Here is a 22,998-nt window from a genome sequence, read left to right on the forward strand (position 1 = left end):
GACTGCAAGCAAGCGATCACCATCAGCAGAAATTGAATTTTGATGAGGGTTGCAATGGACTGAATGGCATGCTTCCAATTTCTCCCAGCTTTCAGTTATACAGGATAACTCCAGAAGATGGGGTTGGTCTCTTTAGAGCAGAGAAGGTGAGAGAGATATTTAACAGAGTCAGCTGACTGGCAGGAGGATCAGTCGCCAGAGGGTGTGGATGTTGTGATAATTGGTGTGGTGAGGGAAGGCAATGAGGAGAATTTTTTTTGTTTTCCCAGCAAGAAGTTCTATTCAAGAAAGAATGGTGGAAGCAAATGTATAATCAGATGCTTGTAAATCATGGGCCCTGATGTCAGGACACTAGCATGTGGTCAGAGAAGTTTTGGATGTTACACAGAGAGCTGTCTATAAACCATTCTACACAGATGTAGATTATAGGGACTCATGGTACATAAGAAATTGAAGAACCTAATTCAGTGATTAAAAGCCAACAGCTTTGGAAACAGCAAATGTGCAGACACCTACAGCCTGAGACACTCGAAACCAGCATTGCAATATGCAGATAGCTTCAAGCATAAGATAAACCTGCAACTTTCCAAACAGAATTGAGTGTAGACTTGAAAAGATCTGAATAATTGGACTGATTGTATCATAGTTCCAAAGGGACAGCATAAGCATCATGGGCTGAATAGTCCCTTGCTGTGCTGCCTGATTGTATGAAGAATTTCCAGCCTCACTCACCACTTTGGTGGGTTAGTATTGACAGAGAATGGACGTTGTTCAAGTTGGTTGGGTTCATTAGGGTGGGCAATACTAAAGTGATCGTGCCTATGTTTACCTGATGTGGATGGTACCTACAATTGTTTAATCTTTCCTATTTTCCTCGCTAGTCCTTTGTTAAAGATTACATGATCCCAATCGCCAGGTTATTACTGGGACTTGACACTACGCCGGGCTCTGGTTATCTTTGTGCTGTAAGTACCTGAAACACACACATTCTTTCTGAAAGTTAAAGTTTGGTGGTGATAAATGTGTTCTGTTTTGTGGCCTTGTATATTTCAAATTTGTAGGGATGAAGATATAATGAAACGGTAGTCATTTCTAAAGTATTATTGTGTACAAGCTGAGCAATTCCTTTCAATGTCTGTTAAAATACTATTCAATTGCTCACTCTCTCTCTCTCTCTTTTTATCCATTTCTGTCTATCCAGTGGTATATCCTGCAGCGTTTCAATAGTGCATTTTGTCTGATTTACTCACTTACATAGAATGGCTTTGGGCTGAATGCTGGAAGATGGGATTGGAACAGTTGGGTTCGAAGAGTGTGTTGCTGGAAAAGCACAGCAGGTCAGGCAGCATCCAAGGAGCAGGAGAATCGAAGTTTTGGGCATAAGCCCTTCATCAGGATGTTGCCTGACCGGCTGTGCTTTTCCAGCACCACACTGTTTGACTCTGACCTCCAGCATCTGCTGTCCTTACTTTCTCCTTGGAACAGTTAAGTGCCACAAGCACAGACTTGACAGGCAGACGGGCATTTCTCTGGGCTGTAATTCTGTAATATGGCTCTGAGAGGATCTGGGAGAGGTCAACACATCTGTTCCACTCTTAATCCATTCACCAGACTACCTTCTCAATACAGGTTTATGAACATCAGACTTACAAGCACTTATACTTACGGACACGATCCCATGCGTGGTTTTAAAATTTATAAAGCGACATTTCCCCTACTCATGAACAGCTGATCTCCATTGTCCTGAATTGTGCTCCAACTAGCAACTAAATCAACTTCAGAACAGACTGCAGAACACCCATCACAACCTGGGACTGCCTGTATATATCCTCTCACCTTGTTTCTTCTGTGTCCAAAAACAATAATCAACTTCTTGCCCCCACCGAACCCACTTGGCAGCATGATGACTCAGTGGTTAGCCCTAGTGCCTCATAGCGCCAGGGACCTGGGTTCGATTCCACTCTCAGGTGATTGTCTGTTTGGAGTTTGCACATTCTCCCCGTGTCTGTGTGGGTTTCCTCCAGGTGCTCTGGTTTCCTCCCATAGTCCAAAGATGGTTCACATTAGGTGGATTGGCCATGCTAAATTGTCTATAGTGTGTGCAAGCCAGGTGGATTAGCCATGGGAAATGCAGGGCGACAAGGGATAGATTAGGGTTGGGTCCAGCTGAGATGCTGATCAGAAGATTGGTATTGCCCCCTCCCCCCCCCACCATTTCTCTCTGACAATTCCCAAAAGAGAAAGGCAAGCAATGCCCCTCCCTGAAAAATGGCAACATTTCACAAGACACTGGAAACCTGAAATAAAAATAAATTGCTGGAGAAACTCAGCAGGTCTGGCAGTATCTGTGGAGAGAGAAACAGAGTTACTGTTTCAAATTAAAAATGACTTGTGCAGAAAATAAGTCATATTATCCGAAAGAAAAATCAAAATGCTCCCTCTGTTTCTTTCTCCACGAATGCTGCCAGACCTGCTGAGTTTCTCCAGCGTTTTCTGATTTCTTCCCTCCCTTCCAACAGTTTAATTCAGTGAATCGTCAATGCTATTGGAACATTTGTCACAGTGCACAATTTTTCTTTCTTCTAATCCTATAAATAAGATTACAGAATTGTTGCTATCCAGAAGAAGGCCATTTAGCCCATCTTGTCTGCACTAGCCCATAAATGTGCAATATGACTCAGCCATTCTCCTGCCTTTCCTCATAATCCTATGTTATTTCTAGTCACGGTGGCTCAGTGGTTAGCACTGCTGCCTCACAGCACCAGGATCCCAGGTTCAATTCCAGCCTCGGGCAACTGTCTGTGTGGAGTTTGCACATTCTCCCCATGTCTGCATAGGTTTTCTCCAGGTGCTCCGGTTTCCTCCCACAGTCCAAAGATGTGCAGGTTAGGTGAATTGGCCATGCTAAATTGCCCATAGTGTTAGGTATATTAGTCAGAGAAAAATGGGTCTGGGTGGGTTACTCTTCGGAGGGTCAGTGTGGACTCGTTGGGCCGAAGGGCCTGTTTCCAAACTGTAGGGAATCTAATCTAACCATCTAACACTCTGCTGAATATCTCTATTGAACGTGCCTCCATCACAATCTCAGACACTGCATTCTAGATCCTGACCAATCACTGTGTAAAATAAATTCTCACATCATGTTAGCTATTTTTGAAAACGACTTTAAACTTATGCCATTTCATTCTCAATCCTTTTACAAATGGGAACAGTTTCTCCCCATCGTCTCTGTCCAGACCCATTATGATTTTGAAAACTTCTATCAAATCTATCTGAGCCTTCTCCCTTCCAAACAGTGCCAACCTTTCCAATCTATCCCAGACCATAAAAAATAGGAACAGGAGTAGGCCATTCGGCCCCTTGAGCCTGCTTTGCCATTCAATAGGATCATGGCTGATCCAACACTCAGTGCACTTTCCTGCCCTCACCTCATTACCCTTGATTCCGATGCTGATCAAGAATCTATTTCAGCCTTAAATATTAGATTAGATTCCCTACAATGTAGAAACAGGCCCTTCAGCCCAACAAGTCCACACTCATCCTCCAAAGAGTAACCCACCCAGACCCATTTCCCTCTGACTAATGTACCTCACACTATGGGCAATTGTCAATTCACCTGACCTACACATCTTTGGATTGTGGGAGAATTGCAGAATATGTAAACTCCACACAGACAGTTGCCCGAGGCTAGAATTGAACCCGGGCCCCTGGTGCTGTGAGGCAGCAGTGCTAACCACTGAGCCACTGTGCTGCCCATCTCAAACTGCTTGTGTGAACCACTTCTAAACTCTCTCTAAGATGTTTGCAGTTCCTGAAGTGTGGTGCCCAGAACTGTACACAGTACTCCAATTGAAGTCGAACTGGTGTCAAAAACTAACTTAAACAAAATTGACATCTTGAGCTTCACTTTCTCTATACTCACGACAACTCTTTTTTTCCTAACTGAGAGTTTTGGATAGGGAACTGTTCCCAGATTTTTACCAGAAATATTCATCAGCTGCTCATAAGCCTGGGATACTCCAACACTCATTCACTGGCACCTAAGCACCTGAAGACATTTTGTTTTCCCCCAATGAATGAACTGTAGGTTCAAAAGAATTTCCTTGATCAAAGAGAAAGTGAGCACTGAAATCTAAATGCTTGCTCTATACCAAGGAGATTGAATTAAGGTGTTCCCAAAATCTTAAAGATTTTATTGAGACTTACAGCTTAGAAACTGATCCTTCGTCCACAATCCCAAAGTAAACTAGTCCCACCTGCCTGCATTAGCCCATATCCCTCCAATCCATTCCCATTCACAAACTTATCCAAATGTCTTTTAAACGTTGTAACTGTACCTACATCCACCACTTTCTCTGGAAGTTCATTCCACACAAGAACCAGCCTCTGTATAAATGGGTTACCTCTCATGTCTTTTCTTCAATCTTTCACCTCTCACCTTAAAAATATGTCCCCTAGTCTTGAAGTCCCCCACCCGAGGGAAATGGCATTGCTGGATGGCTTGAAATCCGGGAGACTGAAAGTTTTAGCAAAGCAATCAATGTTGACTTGAGAAAGACCCTTTTATGGGGCAGCGACTGGTTAGGATCTGGAATGCACTGTTTGGAAAGATGCTGATGTGTAAAGGGAAAGTGTTTAGACTCATGATGAGGGAAGATTTGCAGAGCTGTAAGGAAGAGCAGGGAGTAGGTCAAAATAAATTGCTCTTATAGAGAACTAGGAGAAAGTCTCATTCCTGATGAAGGGCTTTTGCCTGAAACGTCAATTCTCCTGCTCCTCGGATGCTGCCTGACCTGTTGTGCTTTTCCAGCACCACACTCTCGACTCTTACAGAGAGCGAGCACAGGTTCGGATGCCTGAATGACCACTTATTGTGCCAAGCCATTCTGAAATCCAGACACTTATTACTGAATGATCTATTCCATGCAAGATTGAAGGAGTCTTGTTATAAAAGAACCACTTCAGGTGGGATCCTCCTACACATGTTGCCACATTGTGCCCTGAGCTGTGAGTTTGTGGAGGCCTGAAACTGTTTAGCAAATGTCTAAGCTGGCTTTGTTAATGTGTAGGTTTGCAAACATGAGGGTGCTGACTCAACAGGGAACATCTAAATAGGAGAAGGTGAACGAGTTGTGAGAGAACAATGCCTGTTGGAAAACTCAGAAAAGGCAATCAGCAGAACAAAGCATTACCCAAATGCAATATTTTCGTAAAAGGATTGAATAATGGTGGTTTCTATTGTATTTAGCGCCTTCATATGATTTGTACTCTATTTGCTTATATATTTGAGTGTAATTTAATAAATGTATGAATCACTCTTTAATATAACCTTTCAGGAGCAGCAAACAAGCCCATTTTAGAAAAAGCTATTTCATATCCTTCATCACTTTCATGGGTTGTGAGTGGCACTGAATAGGCCAGTATTTATTGCCCAGTCCATACATACACCCACGGGGCAGTTAGGGCCGAGTTCCAATGTTTTAACTCAGCAGCAGTGAAGGAATGGCCCAACACAGTTCCAAGAGAGGATGGTGTGCGGCTTAGAAGGGAACATAGAGCAGCTGATGGCCTAGTGTTAATGTTATTAGGCTTGTAACCTTGAGGCTTTGGTTAATGCACTGGGGATGTGGCTTCAAATCACACCACAGCAACTGATAATGCAATAAATCTGGAAATAAAGATTTGTCCAGTGGTGATTGTCATTGTTGTAAATACCTATCAGGTTCCCTAATGTCATCCTTACCTGGCTTGGCCTACATGTGATTCCAGGTCCACAGTAACATGGTTAACTCTTCACTGCTCTCTGAAGTAGCAAAGCAAGCCGCACTAAATTGGGTCTAACTGCTACTAAGCTCACCCCTTTCAGGATGATTATTCCCACGCTCTCATCATCATGAGCTTATCTTGCCACACAGAAGAAAATCTTGGGAGTCAGAAATTAAAATAGGAAATTCTCAGCAGGTCAGAGCATCTGTGGAGAGAGATAATCACAGTTAGCATTGAGTTGATGGGCTTAAATTAGAATTATCTGTACAATTGCCTCTTGAACTTATTCATAATGTCCACTACACTGACCATCCAAGCTTGAGGACTCTACAATTAAAAATTGTATCCTCACTTTCCGCCTTCTCCCTTAACTGCTTTGTTCATGACTCATCTTCCCTGACGTTTGAACTCTTAGCTATAAATAAGCCATATTGCTGGTTAACTGTTTATGGTTTCCATCATAGAAATATACAATTAGAACACAAATTCTCTCAAAGTCAGCCAAGACAAACTTCCTGCTCACTCAGAATATAATGCACAATAGATACTTGTTTTTCTGACTTGACTCGTGGAAACTATTACTTTAAAATCTACTAACCCCTGAGATTATTGGAGTTCCAGAGTCTGTTCACAGGAAATTGTGTCTTCAGTGCTTTCTATCCTAACTTGACCCACCTGCCTGGTAATATCACTTGCCATTATATTTTAGATGAAAGTCACAGAGGATGACTTGTGGATCCGAACATATGGACGACTCTTTCAGAAGCTATGCTCTTCCAGTGCAGAAATTCCAATCGGGATTTACAGAACAGAGTCACACATGTTTTCCACGTCTGAGGTGAGGGCCCATTCTCATTTCGCTCTTTGTCCAATCTCTTGGAGTCCAGCTCCATTTTTGATCACTTAACCAACATCGCTAAAGTGGATTACCCGGTTATTATCGCATTGTTGCTTGTGGGATCTCTCTGTGCGCATATTGGCAGCCCCATTTCCCACATTACCACAATGACTACTGCACAAACATATTTCCTTGGCTGTAACCTGCATTGGAATGTTCTGAGGCTTTGAAAGATGCTATCTAGGTACACATTGTTTTTCTAATGAACCTGCATTTCATACCAGAGATGAAGGGTTAGCAGTTTAGTCCAGACCTGTTCAACAATACTCCACAAACTGGCCTTTAGAAGGTGATTGGGAGGATGGTGTGTGACCTCTGCTCAATTCCTCTTGCCCACATGTACATGACCTAAGCTCATGGTTGGCAGTTCCAGCTGATGACATTGCAGTGATATGACCTCTGTGTGCACAGGCAGGTATACACCTTGCCACTGAATGTCAAAGTGCACTGTTGGTCTAATGCACTGAATTATGCATTCTTTTTCTGATGTATATTTGGTTATTTTCTTGGCATATCAGCGGAAATGGGCTGAGGAGTGGCAGATGAAGTTTAATTCCGATAAATGTGAGGTGCTGCATTTTGGGAAAGCAAATCTTAGCGGGACTTATACACTGACTGGTAAGGTCCTGGGGAGTGTTGCTGAACAAAGGTTCATAGCTCCTTGAAAGTGGAGTCGCAGGTAGATAGAATAGTGAAGAAGGCATTTGGTATGCTTTCCTTCATCGGTCAGAATATTGACTGCAGGAGTTGGAAGGTCATGTTGTGGATGCATAGGACATTGGTTAGGCTACTGTTGGAATATTGCGTGCAATTCTGGTCTCCTTCCTATCAGAAAGATGTTGTGAAACTTGAAAGGGTTCAGAAAAGATTTACAAGGATGTTGTCAGGGTAGGAAGATTTGAGCTATAGGGAGAGGCTGAACAGACTAGGGCTGTTTACCCTGGAGCGTCGGAGGCTGAGGGGTGACCTTATACAGGTTTACAAAATTATGAGGGGCATGGACAGGATAAATGGACAAAGTCTTTTCCCTGGGGTCAGGGAGTCCAGAGCTAGAGGGCATAGGTTTAGGATGCGAGGGGAAAGATATAAAAGAGACCTAAGAGGCAACTTTTTCACTCAGAGGGTGGTATGTGTATGGAATGAGCTACCAGAGGAAGTTGTGGAGGCTAGTACAATTGCAACATTTAAAGGGCATTTGGATGGGTATATGAATAGGAAGGGTTTGGAGGGATATGGGCCGGGTACTGGCAGGTAGGATGGGATTGGGTTGGGATATCTGGTCGGCATGGATGAGTTAGACTGAAGGGCCTGTTTCTGTGCTGTACATCTCTATGACTCTAATGATAAACATGATTACTAACAAACCAGTGGAATTCTTGTGAACGCTTGAGTAAAGTCCCTGGCTCTGGATTAAAGGCTCTGAGTTCAAACCTCATACCAGGACCCTGTTGGCTGTGGAAGGTGCTTTTGTAATGTGGCCAAACTGGTCAGCTGTCAACCTGTAGGACCCTATTGTAGGTCTCATATCAGACTGTAAAAGTGAGGGAGTTTTCTGGTCAAGTATCCTGCAGAAATCAATGGCAAACTATTTTGTTCGTAAGCATGGAGTAAACCAATGTTAGTCCTTGGGGCAACTCTTTGGGAGAAAGTAAGAAACTACTGTGAAGACTTAGAGAAAGGTCTGATGCCTAAATTTTCTATGTGAATGTATTTAATGTGCACTTTTGCAATAGCAAGGCAATTTCATGTTTATTTCCAAGATACAGTCAACTTAGCTCTCTGAGATTTGTGTAACTTTGTGACAGATTGGGAGTTACCTATATTCCTTTTATTTTATTTAAACACACCTGCTTTCCCGCAGTCTCAGATCTCAATCAACGTTGAGGACGGTGAAGATGCTAAAGACGTGAAAGACCCTTGGGCTGGCAAGAGTCATCGGAACTCTACGTCAAGCGATCAATCAGAGCACCCGCTGCTGAGACGCAAGAGCAGGCAATGGGCTCGCAGACTGAGTAGGAAAGGGAACAGGCAGGCCAGTAAAACTGATGAAAAGATTAACCAACAGAGGCAGGAACTGTATCATCGATCAGAAAGGCAAGAGCTGTCAGAACTGGTGAAAAACAGAATGCAGCACTTGGGTTTACCCACAATAGGATACGGTGGGTGTTGTCTTCCTCTTATATATAAAAAAAATTGTCATCACATGCAAAATATCACAAGATTACGTCAGTTTAGCAAAAATGCACAGGTCAGAAAATATTCTCTCACTTGGTTAATACAACAACAAGGCGAAAGTGAGGACTGCAGATGCTGGAGATGCACAGCAGGGCGGGCAGCATCCGAGGAGCTGGAAAATTGACATTTTGGGCAGGAGCCATTCCTGATGAAAGGCTCCTGCCTGAATTGTCGATTTTCCTGCTGCTCGGATGCTGCCTGACCTGCTGTGCTTTTCCAGCACCACTCTAATCTTGACTCTAATATAACAAAAATACTTTCATTGGTGATAAATTATGAATGGAGATTAACAGCTCCAGTGTATCAAAGATAGTCCTCAGTTTTCGATATTGTGGCAGTTTACAAACACTGGATCAGCTACTGCTAGCTATTCATGTGGCATTTTTAAACTCCAAATTTAAGTATTGCTTTTTGAATGCATATGATTTCTACAAGTCATTCATAACAGGATGGAAGTATCCTGCTCAGGAACTTCAACAGAAAACCACTTTTTGTCGATGATGATTTCTTAAAGCACATTTTCAGCTATAGTTAAGAGTTTACATTTTTGCATTCAGTTCCGTCTGTGGCTGCTGTGGAAAATGTTGTTCTTTTATACGATGTGATAAGGTATTTGGATTCACACTTTAATATTTCATTTTTCAGCATTTGGGCTAACGTCTGTGATGTCCAGAAAATAAACAAAACTTAAAAGTTCATTAAGACTGTTTGTTAACAGCAGGCTAAGCACTGATGGCATGGTCCCAACAGGAAGATTTTTCTGTCAAATGAACATTTTGAGAAATTGCAGGCAAATTCCTCAAGATTTTCTGTCTCAACTCCATCCAAGCAAGCCCCTTTCCTGATGAAGGGCTTATGCCCAAACCATGATTCTCCTGCTCCTCGGATGCTGCCCGTGCTTTTCCAGTGCCACACTCTTGACTAAGCTGCCTTTCATGAGTTGCATTGATCAGATCAGCACTCTAACATACCAGAGGAATTGTTTTCCACTAAATGGTTACTGTTGAACACTTACCAGGAAACGCCGTTGAAACAGAGGGTATAAATGAGTTTAAGAAGCAATTTGTTGGTGCTCTCCCTGCCACTATTCCTCTCATTGACCTCCATGCACTTTTCCCCTTCATCTTATACACAGTTTAAGTTCCTGATGAAGAGCTCCTGCCTGAAACATCGATTTTCCTGCTCCTCGGATGCTGCCTGGCCTGCTGTGCTTTTCCAGCACCACTCTAATCTTGACTCTACTCTGCAATCCTCACTTTCACCTCTTAAACACCATTGACAGCCCGGTCTTTACACTGAGGACATTGCACTTTTGTAATTCTCTAGGAGATTATCCTGGCCATGGCTGGGTATATATGTAAAATATTTCCCCAGATTTCTCCTGCATGCTGTTACCTACTAAAACATTCAGTAGATGAGCTGCATCTTTATCAAGTTGGCTCTCTAGAAACTGAAATAAAAACAGAAAATGCTGAAAATTCTCAGCATCTCTTGTGGAGGGAGATAAACAGAGTTAACTTTTCAGGTCAACAATGTGTCACCAGAACTGGAAAAGGCTTGTGGACTGAATGGAGCCATTCCACAAAGATCGTTCCTTTCTGTGGTCAACTTACCAATTTTTTTATCACTGTTGAAATAACTGCACAGAGGCCGGTATCTGGGACCAAGGTCCCCCTTTATTTCCACATGGAGAGGCGTTCACACTGATCCGGCTCCCACAGAACCAGCCCTCAGAATGAATGGAACCTCTGACACTCCTGTTTATATCTGTCAGCCAAGGCACTCTGATTGATCGCTGTTACCAGCCCCAATCAGGGAACTCATATACTATGAGGTCTACCTGACTGACCTCATTGTAATTAATACAACTCTGTTGGAAGCCTTTCTGCCAGAAGTAAAAGGATATGCCATCCTCTCAAGGTACATGGGAAGGTTTTATCCAGTAACCCCCTATTTTTAACTAAAATTCTTCTCATCTTGAAAGTAACTCTGAGATCTACGAGGAAGGCATATTTCATTCTCTTTTTCCCTCCAACGTACCATATTAAGAAGTAACTAAATTAGCTATCACTTTGGGGATTTAAATCGTGTAATAAGAGTAAAGCCCAAACTATTAGTGTGGTGATTGGGATCAAGTTGTCCTCCTTAACTACAAGGTTCCTGATTGGCCCAAGTTAACAACCCTAATCAAAACACTTATAGTGAATGAGGTCAGACTGGTCTCAATCACTACAAATAGGTTGGACCCTTGCATGACAATGTATCTACCCATTGAGCATTGGTAAGTGTATATGCAGCACAATTGGGATCATTGGTAATACCACTCATTCCGCAGCCCTTATTTGGACTGGGGTCAGTTAGCTGGACAGCTGGTTTGCAATGCAGAGCATTGCCAACAGCATGGGTTCAATTCCTGTATTGGCTGAGGTTAACATGAAGGACTGTCCTTCTCAACCTCTCACCTTAGGTGTGGTGACCAGTATCAGTTGTATCCCTCTCTGTCTTGAGTAAAAGCTATGGTCTCATCAGACTTGACCTTTTATTAGGACCTTTGCTGTTAAGAGTTCATCAAATATGACTCCAATGATAACTTGTAACTCTCTCATAAAATTAAAGGAGCATTCAAAGCACACTTGGTCCTTGGCGTTTCTCTGTAAAAAGCTGCTTGATAATCAGGAACTTCTGTTGAATTATAAAATATTAGATCTGCTCAGCAGGAGACCAATCATTCTCTTCCCAGCTCTCTCAAAGAGCTGTTCATGCTTCACACTTCATTTAGCTTTTCAAGGTTGGCGGAATTTCTTCACAATGCATTGACATCGTGTATAACTGTACAACGTTGGCAATCAGCCTGTTCGCCACATGATATATATTTCTTGATTTTGCTGTCTTCAATGGAAGCCAAAAAAAACCACAGTACTGTTGCAGATAAATATTACTGTAAGCTCATTGGGACCAATAGAATGTTCTTCTCCGAATAATTGAGGCCACTAAATTTCAGTTGCACAATGAAATAATACTATAATTGAAATGTTGATTGATTCTTGAAGGTGCTATTTCTGATCACCATGGGGACAGTAAACAGACCTTAAATAAAACTAATGCCATTCCTACTTTTTACATGCCTGTCAATGTGATTGTCCCAGCTCATGCTCCCTGGTCACGCTCTGATATGTTCCACTTTCAGTAAACTTAAGGTCATGAAATCCCTGCTGCCTATGACCTCACTCACACTCCATCCTCTTTGTCCATCACCTCTGTGCTCTGTGAACTACACAGCTCCCAGTCAGCTAACATATCTCTATTTATAAAATGTCTTGTCACTGTTCTCAGATCCCTCTCTATCACTGAGCCCCACAACCCTCCGAGATATTTAATTCAGGCCTCCTGAGCTTCACTAATTTCAATAATTGTCCTATTTGGTGCCTTCAGCTGTCACGTTGCTAAACTCTGCAACTTCATAGCTAAAACTTTCCTCTACTCCATCTCCTGTTCCTCTTCTCCATCTCCATTTCAGCCTTTGGTATATCCCTTAAAGCCTCCTCTTTGACCAAGCTTTTGTGCACCAGTCCTAATATTCGTGTGTGTGCTTGGCAACAAAAAAAGTTTTACCTCTTTTGTCTTGGGTTATTTTATTACATTAAAATGCTACATAATTAAAAGGTGTTGTTTATCATGCATGGCCTATGTAAACTAAACAAAGAAAACTTATAGCAAAAAGATGGCACGAAAATACCTAACAGTGTAATTGAGTATATTCCTTTAACATGTTTGTGTTTCTAACCTGAGAAAGATCTTACACATCAATATTTTCCACAGCAGTCCTTTTTTTTCTGGTCTGACTCCCTCTCTTTTATTTCAGGTTGCTCTTCTCCCTACAGCGTATAAACTAACCCTGAGCTCAAACACTATTACAATCTCATTCTCTCTTTCTGTATCTGTGTGTGCGTGTGTGTTCTATAGAGGATGTAGCAAATTTAACGGCAAGTGATGTGATGAATCGTGTAAACCTTGGATATTTGCAAGGTAAACTCTCTCCCTGGTAACGCAGTGACCCTCCAGAGACATTGTATAAGATTGGAGATGCCAACTTTAAAAGCAGTTTAACATGTGGTGCCCACAATTTACCAGGGGAGGTTGATATTCAAAAGATTTCTCACAAACTTGCTCCACCAGTACAATTTAATTGCACACAATTACATCAAACTACTGATTTGCCCTGCACTGTATTAGAATTCCCACAGAATAAGTTGAGCATTCTGCATCCTCAAAGGTTGGAAAGTAGTTTCAGCCTTAAAATACTCTTCGATTTGAAGTGAAAATATTATCCCTACTGCGTGGATAGAACCAGCATCATTAAAACAGAGATTTCAATGTTCAAATGCATGGAAAATGCATGTTGGGCTTCAGAATCGATCTATGAATCACTACTAAATCTGTAGTTAGGGTCAGGATTCAACATGCATTATGCATGAGGTGAGAAGATCATAGGAGCTGAAGTAGTCATTCAGCCCTTCAAGTTTACCCTAGCATTCAGTGAAATCAGAGCTGATCCAATCATTCTCAACTACACCTCCCTGGCTTTTCTCCAACACCCTTGATTCCATTACGGATTAGAAAGCTGTCTAGCTCAGTCTTCCACATACTTAACCACCCAACCACAAATGCCATTACACTGGTGGCACCGGCTTTTAAAAAATTTTGGTATTTGACTGCCATTTATTCATAGTAGGCAGCAGATCTGCTCTGCCTGGACAACACGTTGAAACTTTATCCCATCATGTCCTAAGTATCCATATTTTTGTTTGCAAAGCAACATCTGTTCAGCCAACAATCTTATCTGCTGAAGTAAACACACATGCATGCTCCCACATGTAGGTGAGCCCAGCTGTAAATATACACATCTACACTCCACCCATGTTCTGAAACACAACACAATATTATGTGTTATTTCAAATAGATTCAAGTGATTAGTGAATGGGCATGGCAGTGTGAATTCAGCTGCTTCAATTTGTGTGCATGAATGAGGACTCTCCCTCCTCACCCTCTTCCTGCCCGCCTGCCCAGTGAGAATACAGTTTATAGGGTATCTGTTATAAATGTTGGCATCTCTTTGATACAGTGTGCTTTCTTTGTTGCTTGAAGAGCCCAAATCAAGTTTCATGGAAGCTTCACCCAACTACACAATCCAGCATAATATTCACATTTGTGTTTATATCTGCCTACCACACATCCCAAGCAACTATAATAGCCAGGAAGAAACAAAGAGCTGTTCACAAGATACTGCTGAAAATGTGTTGCTGGTTAAAGCACAGCAGGTTAGGCAGCATCCAAGGAATAGGAAATTCGACGTTTCGGGCATAAGCCCTTCATCGATAATTAACATCAATCTTTTAAAAATAGCAATTAAATTTGACCCCCATTTTTCTCCTCAAGATAACTCTTTACTATTTGTTGCCTTATGTGAAGGAACTTGATGATTTTTCTTCACTCAGAAATAACCATAATGATTCCCTGTGCCAGAATTGGCTAAATGAAGCCAGCTATTAGTAAGGCAAGGATTTAAAGTGTGGTTAATAATTGCGGTTCTGAGTGTGGTTCAGCCATCATAAAATGGAGGAGAAAGAGATCATCGGCATCTGAAGAAACTTGTCACACTATTGAGTTTGGGCTCTATGTAGAAACATAGAGGATCTGACCAGGATGAGGCCATGTGGCCAACGGGTTTGCTCTGCCATTCATCGCGATCATGGCTGATCATCCAATCCAATAGCCTAATCCTGCTTTCTCCCCATAACCCTTGATTTTATTCGTCCCAAGTCTAGCCAATTCTCAAATACATTCAATGTTTTGGCATCAGCTACTTCCTGTGGAAATGAATTCCACAGGCCCACCACCTCGATTCCTTTCTCATAGCCAAACAGTTTTATTGAGTAACATCTAATTGTAGCCACAGCTGGCCAAGTGTGAAGCTCCTATTTCATTTTCCTCAATTTTCCCAGCCTCTGAGCGATGTGGGCAATTAGCGAGAGAGCTGGGAAACTAAGGCGAGAATGAAAACAATGAGATTCTTAAAGTCAAGAAAAGAAAATCTAATTTTCCATTCAAGGTTTGACCAGCTAGATGAGAAATGTGCTAATGAGTGGTGCATATATTAACAGCTCATTGATATGTGGCCTCCACCTCATTCAGATGCAGCTTGCTATTTTGCCAGGTTGTGGAGAGAAACTAGAATCAATCATAGGATCCCTGCAGCTTGGAAAGAGGCCATTCAGTCCATCGAGTCTACACAGACCCTCCAACAAGCATCCCACCTAAACCCACCCTCCTATCCCCGTAACCTTGCATTTACCATGGCCAATAGAAACAAGATGACATCAATGCCCGATATGAATATCAGAGTGGGTACTTGGTGCCTGTCAATTGCCAACGTCTTCTCTGGGCCTCCACCCTGACCAGTGGTCCCCAATATCTCAGGGTACACTCTGTGGGCAGCAACCATCCATAGAAACCACCAAAACACCAGCTTCACCACATCATTGTGACACATCTCAGAGTCACTTATAATACAGTTCAGCACTTTTACGCTGCGCATTGGAACTCACTGGCAACTTGACCGACTGAGTCAAGAGGAAGTGTAGACGGCAGGACGGGTTGGGGAAAGACTTGGATGATCTTTGATGAAAGATGCTACAAGCACTATTGAGAGTGGCAGATCCATGAGCATTGGTGGAAGGGGTGCAGGAGCAGCGATAGAGTGAGTGTGAGGTAACAAAGGGAAGAGGATGGCACCCAACTCTGCAGAAGATCATTAACCTTCTTACAACATTGCTGCACATCCCTCAGGGCCAAGGACATTACAAAGGCCCAAGTAGCTACTTCTGACCCAGTCCAGTAATAGTTCACATTATGCACGACTGATGAGGTAAGTGCCAGAACGTCCTGGCACCTTCAAGAATCTTTAGATTTTGTGCCTTACGTTGTTTCTCTTAAACGTGCTCATTATGCTTTTGATGCTTTACTTTTAAAAGAAGCAATTTCAAAGGCTTTCATTGCAAAGGAATTAGAATGGGGGTGTAAAGGTGTAGTGCGCCAGTTGTACAGAGCCTGGTGAGACCACACTCGAGTACTGTGTACAGTTTAATAGCTACATTATAGCAAGGAAGATCATGGGGCAAACCCCAGAAGTTCCCCGAACAGTCCCTGGGAAAGCAGTTTTGAAAAATGAGAGGTGATCCCAGTGAAACTCAGAAATGTCAGTGTAGTTGTGGTTCCTTCGGCTGGTGAATCCAGAACTAGAAGACAGTCTCAGAAGATCTCAGAACAAGTCTCAGAGTAAAGGGTAGACCATTTAGGATTAAGATGAGGAGTAATGTCTTCACACAGAGGGTGGTGAATCTTAAGAGTTCTCTACCCCAAAAGGCTGTGCAATTTAAATCATTGAGCACACTCGATACTGAAATTGATAGGTTTCTGGATGTTAACGACATGAAGGAATTTACAGGGTGATTGGGGGTCAGTTATACACAGATGTATTGCAATGCACAGTGATAGTAACAGTGTTGGTTAAATTCCTGCACTGGCTGAGGCTGCTATGAAGGACTCTCCTTCTCAATTCCCTCCACCCCCTCACCTGAGGCTTGTTAACCCTCAGGTTAAAATACCACCAGTCGTCCCCATCCCCATCCCTGACCCTCTCCCTCTCTCTTCCCCCTCTCTCTCTCCCTAACAAGAGAGCACCCTATAGTCTGGTAAAACAATGGGGTTATGGAAGGAAAATGGCAGAGAGGTGGATAATCTGTTGGAACAGTAGCACAGGCTGAAATGACCCACTCCTACTCCTATTTCCTAGTTTCCTAACAGATTTTATAAATACTGGACTGGGTTTACTAATTATAGATGAATATATCCTGCTTGATTATTAAAAGGAATGTCAGGAGTAAATGATTGTCCAAACTCAATCATCAATCTTTTTCTTCAACAATTGTAGATGGACTTTCTCCTAATTTAGTTGACATCTGAAATCAGAAAAAAAATAAAGTTTTGCACAATATCTAGGATCTTGACTAATATTAGAGCTATACTTTACTTGGTTAAGGTGAACTAACAATGGATTAAGAATGAATTCCTAATTTGCAGTCCTTGTGGTTTTGCCCTTAATGTGGTGGTCATATTCCAAAGGTATCAGCTCTCAACCATTCTTAGAAAAAATAAAGCAATAAACTGTGGATGCTGGAAATCTGAAACTGCTGGAGAAACCCAGCAGATCTGGCAGCATCTACAGAGAGAAAGCAGGGTTAATGTTTCGAGTCCGGTGAACCTGAGTTCTGAAGAAAGGTCACTTGACCTGAAATGTTAACATTGTTTCTCTCTCCAGATGCTGCCAGACCTGCTGAGTTTCTCCAGCAATTTCTGTTTTTGATTCTTAGAAAAAGGTCTGATCTGGTGTGCATTGTTTAACAGTGGAGACAAATACAATAGCAAGTTTCAAAAGTAATGATTTGAAAACGTACATTTGCAGGACTGTGTTTTATGGTTAATCATGGATCAGAAGAGGCAAGGCTACTAAAATCTGTTACCTGAGACTGTACGATGTTTCTATCCAAAGCTATTCCCTCAGTCATAGTAAAATATGGCAATAAAAGCTTGGGTGGGAGAAAGGAGTTAAATAGCACAATAAATAAGGGTCACCAATTTAGATTTTGTTCCTTTTGTATTTAGAGCAGCAGATTTATAAATAATTCTGTGTGTATCAACATTAGATGTGCATGTTATTATTGTCAATCTTAATTGATGATCACTTGCATCAGGCACCAGTCTGAGACATTGTAAGGAAGGTCTGTTTATTTTCATAACTTTGTTAAAGTGCAGAAAGAGAGGGATTTATACCTTATAACAGTTTATAAAATCATGAGGGGCACAGATAAGGTGAATGGCAAAAGTCTTCGAGAGAATTCAAAACAAGGGGGCATACTTTTAAGGTGAGAGGAGAAAGATTTAAAAATGGACGTGAGGGGCAACTTATTTGCACAGAGAGTAGTTAGTGCATGGAATGAACTGCCAGAGGAAGTGGTGGATATGGGTATAATTAAAACATTTAAAAAGACATTTGGATAAGTACATGAATGAAGTCATACATCATTCAGTTTAACCAGTCCATGTCAAACATAATCCCAAACTTAATCACACCTTCCTCCTCTTTGGGCAGCACTGTAGCTCAGTGGTTAGCACTGCTGCCTCACAGCGACAGGGACCCGGGTTCAATCCCAGCCCCGGGTGACTGTCTGTGTGGAGTTTGCACGTTCTCCCCATGGGAATCCAAAAGATGTGCAGGTGAGGGTGAAATGGCTATGCTAAATTGCCCATAGTGTTAGGTGCATTAGTCTGGGTCTGGGTGGGTTACTCTTTGGAGGGTCGGTGTGGATGTGTTGGGCTGAAGGGCCTGTTTCCGCACTGTAGGAAATCTAATCTTGGCCCATATCCCCCTTAACCTTTCCTTTTCAATATTTATCCAAATGCCTTTTAAACATTATAACTATGCCCACATCCATCACTTCCTCAGGAGGGTCACTGGACACGTGAACCACCCTGTATGCAAAAATATTTGTTGCCATGTCTTTTTTTTAATCTTTCTCCTCTCACCTTAAATATGTGCCTCCTAGTCTTGAAATCTCCTCTCCTAGGGAAAAGACACTGACCACTAGCCATATCTATGCTTCTCATGATTTTGTAAACACCTATAAAGTCACTTCCCTCAACCTCCTATACTCCAGTGAAAAAGGTCCCAGCCTATCCAGCCCTCCTTATAACTCGACCCTTCTATACCCAGCAACATCCTGGTAATTCTCTTCTGAACACTTTCCAGCTTAATAATTTCCTACCTATAACTGGGCGACCAGAAATGGACACAGTACTCCAGAAGAGGCCTCACCAATGTCCTGTACAATCTCAACATAACGTCTCAGCTCATCCACTCAAAGAACTGAGCAATGAAGGCAAACATGCTAGATGCGTTTTTAGCACCCTGTCCATATTGATGTGATGCAAACATCAAGGAATTATGTACCCTAACTCCTAGGTTCCTCTGTTCTACAACACTTGGAGGGTATTGGCCAAACACAGGCAGGTTGGACCAGGTTAGTTTTGGAATATGGTTGGTGTGGAACAGTTAGATTGAAAGGTCCATTTCCATGCTGTACCACTCTATATACATTAAGTAGTCACACAATAGGACCAAAGCTTTGCATGTTTGCAAGAAGCCCACAATCTAAGTGACCCATTCCTGAGAATTGACAATTGTCTATGTCTGAAATGCAATGGTAATCACTATCCCAGCAAGTGCAAAGTAAGTATGCTGCAAGTCTGACAGAAGGACAGAGAAAATCCTGGAAATGTTCAGCAAGTTTGCAGCATGCTCAGAGAGACCTCAGCTCAACATGCAATCTTAACCCTGTTATACATACATATACACTGGCCCTCATCTCACAAGGGAGAGTCTCACTTTGTGGCAAGAGCCACAGTGTTTAAACAGCCCGAAGAAGCAGTTGGATTTGATGCCCAGTTCTAACCCTAACTGATAAACATTTTCCTTTATGGATGATTTTTAAACAATTCAAAACCTTGTCCTAAACATTCTTTCCACAAGTTAAATTGAAGGTACTTGAATGCATTTTCTCTCTTGCTATAGCTGATTGTTCTTGGAGTTCCATTGTGCAAAACGTTTGGTTAATTTGGAGACAAAGTGCTGGGCCAGAGTAGGTCCATTTGGTAGGTCCAGTGTTGAGGAAATATTCTATTGAGGATACCTCTTACACCCAGGAACACAATCATCAGCTGCTTATAAACAATTGCTATGAAAATTATCAAGAGGTAAATTTCTTTTAAAGAAGAGCAATAAGGAATACTTGGGATGAGTGGTAGAGTTGGAATTTTAAATTGTTCTGATCTGAATTTAAATTTTGTCTTCTTGAAAATAATTTGGACTGATCTGCTTGCCCTCAAGGCCGCACACCGGGACCAGTGATGGTGTTGCCATTCACCGCATGTTGCCAGGGGTTTGGGTTTCTTCCATGGAGCAGGGTTACCTTCACGAAGCCAGTGGGCCTCATTCACATTTCAGTACACCACTGGTACATTTTGTGTGTGTGTATGTGTGTGTGTCTCTCTCTCTCTCTCTCTTTCTGTTTCTCTCTCTGTGCTGGTGGACACAGCAGGATGCTCAGCAAGTGGCACTTCCATTTCTCTCGTTTGGACAATTGTGGTGATCTGGCAAGCTGTTATCAGCTCGATTTTGAAGCTGATCAATGTTCTGGGAGAACCAGCAGTAAAATCTGACCAGTAGATGTCTATAGTGAATGGGAATGATTTGCACACTTGTCCCCAGTTCATTGACTTCAAAAATTGAAACTCCAGGGAGTATGTTTCATAAACTGGTGGCCAAGACAATGTCTATTGTCCAAAGCCAAACTGTATTCCACCCACCCTGGTCCTCCATTGAGTACAGGGATCTCAATGGCCACATGCCAAGTTCTTGTTGCTACCAGCACAGTCAACCTGGCAGGTGGAGGCTGCTCTCAAGGAAAGATGGTGAGTTTCATTGCCAACCCCACTCCTGCTAAAACAGCACCTTCTAGTGGTTGGATGAAGAAGTAGGTCACCACCTTGTCATCTGAAAAGTTCAGGAATTGGACCCATTTCTGGAGAAATAAAGAGTGGAAATTGAAATGATATGCTTACCAGAAACTTTTAACATGAATGGAAGTGATTTGTCTTTTTATTTACTTAACCAATTACCAAGCACATGTACAAAGCTAAATGTTCGCATTTCAACGCTAAAGTTCTTCTGATCCAAACTTCTCACCAGATTTCAGCTTGGGGACCAAGCAGGAGATCCTACTTTGCACTAATGGCAACTTTTTCACAATTGACAAGAGGAACTGCAGCCCAGAATATCATCTGCTCTAATTCAATGTTGAGTGCAGAGCAGATTGCATGCACACTGTGTCTGATTTGTCACATTCCATTTTTTAACATTAGCTAGTGAGAGCAGTCGACAAGAGAGATTTGGTGGTGTAGCAACAATGGTATTGGGCTTTTAATCTCAGACCACAAGCTCTTGTCTTGGGAATAAGGTTTTGAATCCTGCTGTGGTAAATGACAATATTTGAATTCAATGACAAACAAATTTGTAATTAAAAACTGACCTAATAGTAAACCATGTAACCATTAGTCAAATGTTGTAAAATTTCATCTGGCTCACTTGTGTCCTTTAGGGAAGCAAATCTGCCATCCTTATCAGGTCTGCTCTACATGTGACTCCAGACCCACAGCAATGTGGTTATTTCTTAACTGCCCCTGAATTGGTTTAGAAATGCTATCAATTCATTGGCATCTTAAGATGGGCGACAAATACCAGCTTTCTTGGCAAGGCCACAATGTAAGCGAGTGTTAAAAAGCATTAAATTAAGAATAAATTTGGAAGCTTGGAAACTTCAATGTAAATCAACCTGTAAATTTCCATCTGTTAAAGTGAATCAAGGAGTAAATCTTATTAACTTTTGATTCTTTCATGAGATGTAAACATGAGACCAGTCAACAGTTGCTCATCCCTAATTGCCCTGGAACTGCGTGGCTTACTTGATGATTTCAGATGGTGGTTAAGAGACATCCACATTGCTTGGGTCTGGAGTCACATGTAGGCCAGATTGAGGAAGGACAGCAGATTTCAACCAGTTGCAAACTAGCTGGGTCTTTACACAAATCAAAAAGATTAACTTTCAGTTCCAGTTTTTATTATTGAAATTAAAACTCTGCCAGAGCATTAGCCAGGTCAATAACTCAGAGTTACACCACCATTTCCCCTTATTTCTTCATTCAAAGCACTTTCCAGCCAATACTTTGCCTTGCCAGGGTAGTTTGTGTAAGACTGAGGTGATGCACAGAATGTCCTCAGACAGTGAGTGAACATTGAGAATTTCCAGTGCAAGTATGTAACAAGAACCAGAAGAGACTACTGAAATGCATAGACAAGTCTCAAATTGATCCCTCAATGAAATAATTCCATGGGATAATTAATCACAGAATCCTTACAGTGTGGACATAGGCCATTCGGCCCATTGAGTCCACACTGATCAACTGAAGGGACTTCCACCAAAACCTGCATACCACCCACTCCATCCGCCCGCCATTCCTGTAACTCTGCATTTCCCATGTCTAATTCCCCTAGCCTACATATTCCTGGACACTATGGGCAATTTAGCATAGCCAATCCACCTAACATGCACATCTGTGGACTGTGGGAGGAAACTGGAGACATGGTGCAAACTCCACACAGATAGTTACCTGAGGCTGGAACCGAACCTGGGTCCCTGGTGCTGTGAGCCAGCAGTGCTAACCACTGAGCCACGATGCCACCCAAATTAAAGAGAAGAAAATCCAGTTGAAATTAATAAATGCAAGACAATATTTCTGTATATTATGACTGTGATCTTCAAAAACATGTTCAGCTACTGCTGAAATGATCCAATCAATTAACAATACTCTTTTCTCTTCCCTAACCTCCCTGAAGGGAACTTTACAAATTGAGGTGAATTACTTGTGAATAGAAACCTTTTGATTTTTGGAAATGTAAACCTTGGATAATTTGTTTTTGATGAGCTGTCGCTTTACAAGCATAACATTAGGGAACAGCACAAACATTGCTTCATGTTTAAACTTATTTATTCATGTTTTTAGACTTAACTTTTAAATAGAAATAAAAATAGAAGACTAACAAAGGGCACTACTCATCAACAATTGAAGCAAATGATTTCCAGGAGGAAATACTAGTCCAAGGGAAATTCTGATTGATACCTTTTTCTCAAAACTGTCAAAGTTCTGCAGGTTCATATCACCCTATAAATGTATTTATGTTGTCAGGCTGCTGCTTATGTCTTTTGTCAGATAGCACTCCCATTGAAGGTAAAGATAATGACCTTGTTGCATGATTTGGTCCTAAAGACAATACAAAGCCCGCTGCTTAGAGTAAATTGTATCTCCATCACACTTCACAGAGTAAAAACAGTATACCAAGAGAACAGGGATAGGCACTGTGCCACCTG

At 41.9% G+C, this 22,998-nt stretch overlaps 1 protein-coding gene across 2 annotated transcripts in view; it reads left to right on the forward strand.

Annotated features, from left to right (window-relative positions):
• The window catches only part of LOC132825911 (potassium channel subfamily T member 1-like), a 428,710-nt gene that overhangs the window by 395,606 nt on the left and 10,106 nt on the right, over positions 1-22,998 (forward strand). For both annotated transcript variants that reach the window (XM_060841534.1, XM_060841535.1), the window contains 3 exons: positions 882-965; positions 6,476-6,604; positions 8,526-8,823. In XM_060841534.1, the coding sequence (XP_060697517.1) occupies positions 882-965; positions 6,476-6,604; positions 8,526-8,823 (511 nt within the window). The remainder of the gene's footprint in view (positions 1-881; positions 966-6,475; positions 6,605-8,525; positions 8,824-22,998) is intronic.

This window comes from Hemiscyllium ocellatum, chromosome 21, assembly GCF_020745735.1.
Source record: "Hemiscyllium ocellatum isolate sHemOce1 chromosome 21, sHemOce1.pat.X.cur, whole genome shotgun sequence".
Classification (NCBI taxonomy): domain Eukaryota; kingdom Metazoa; phylum Chordata; class Chondrichthyes; order Orectolobiformes; family Hemiscylliidae; genus Hemiscyllium; species Hemiscyllium ocellatum.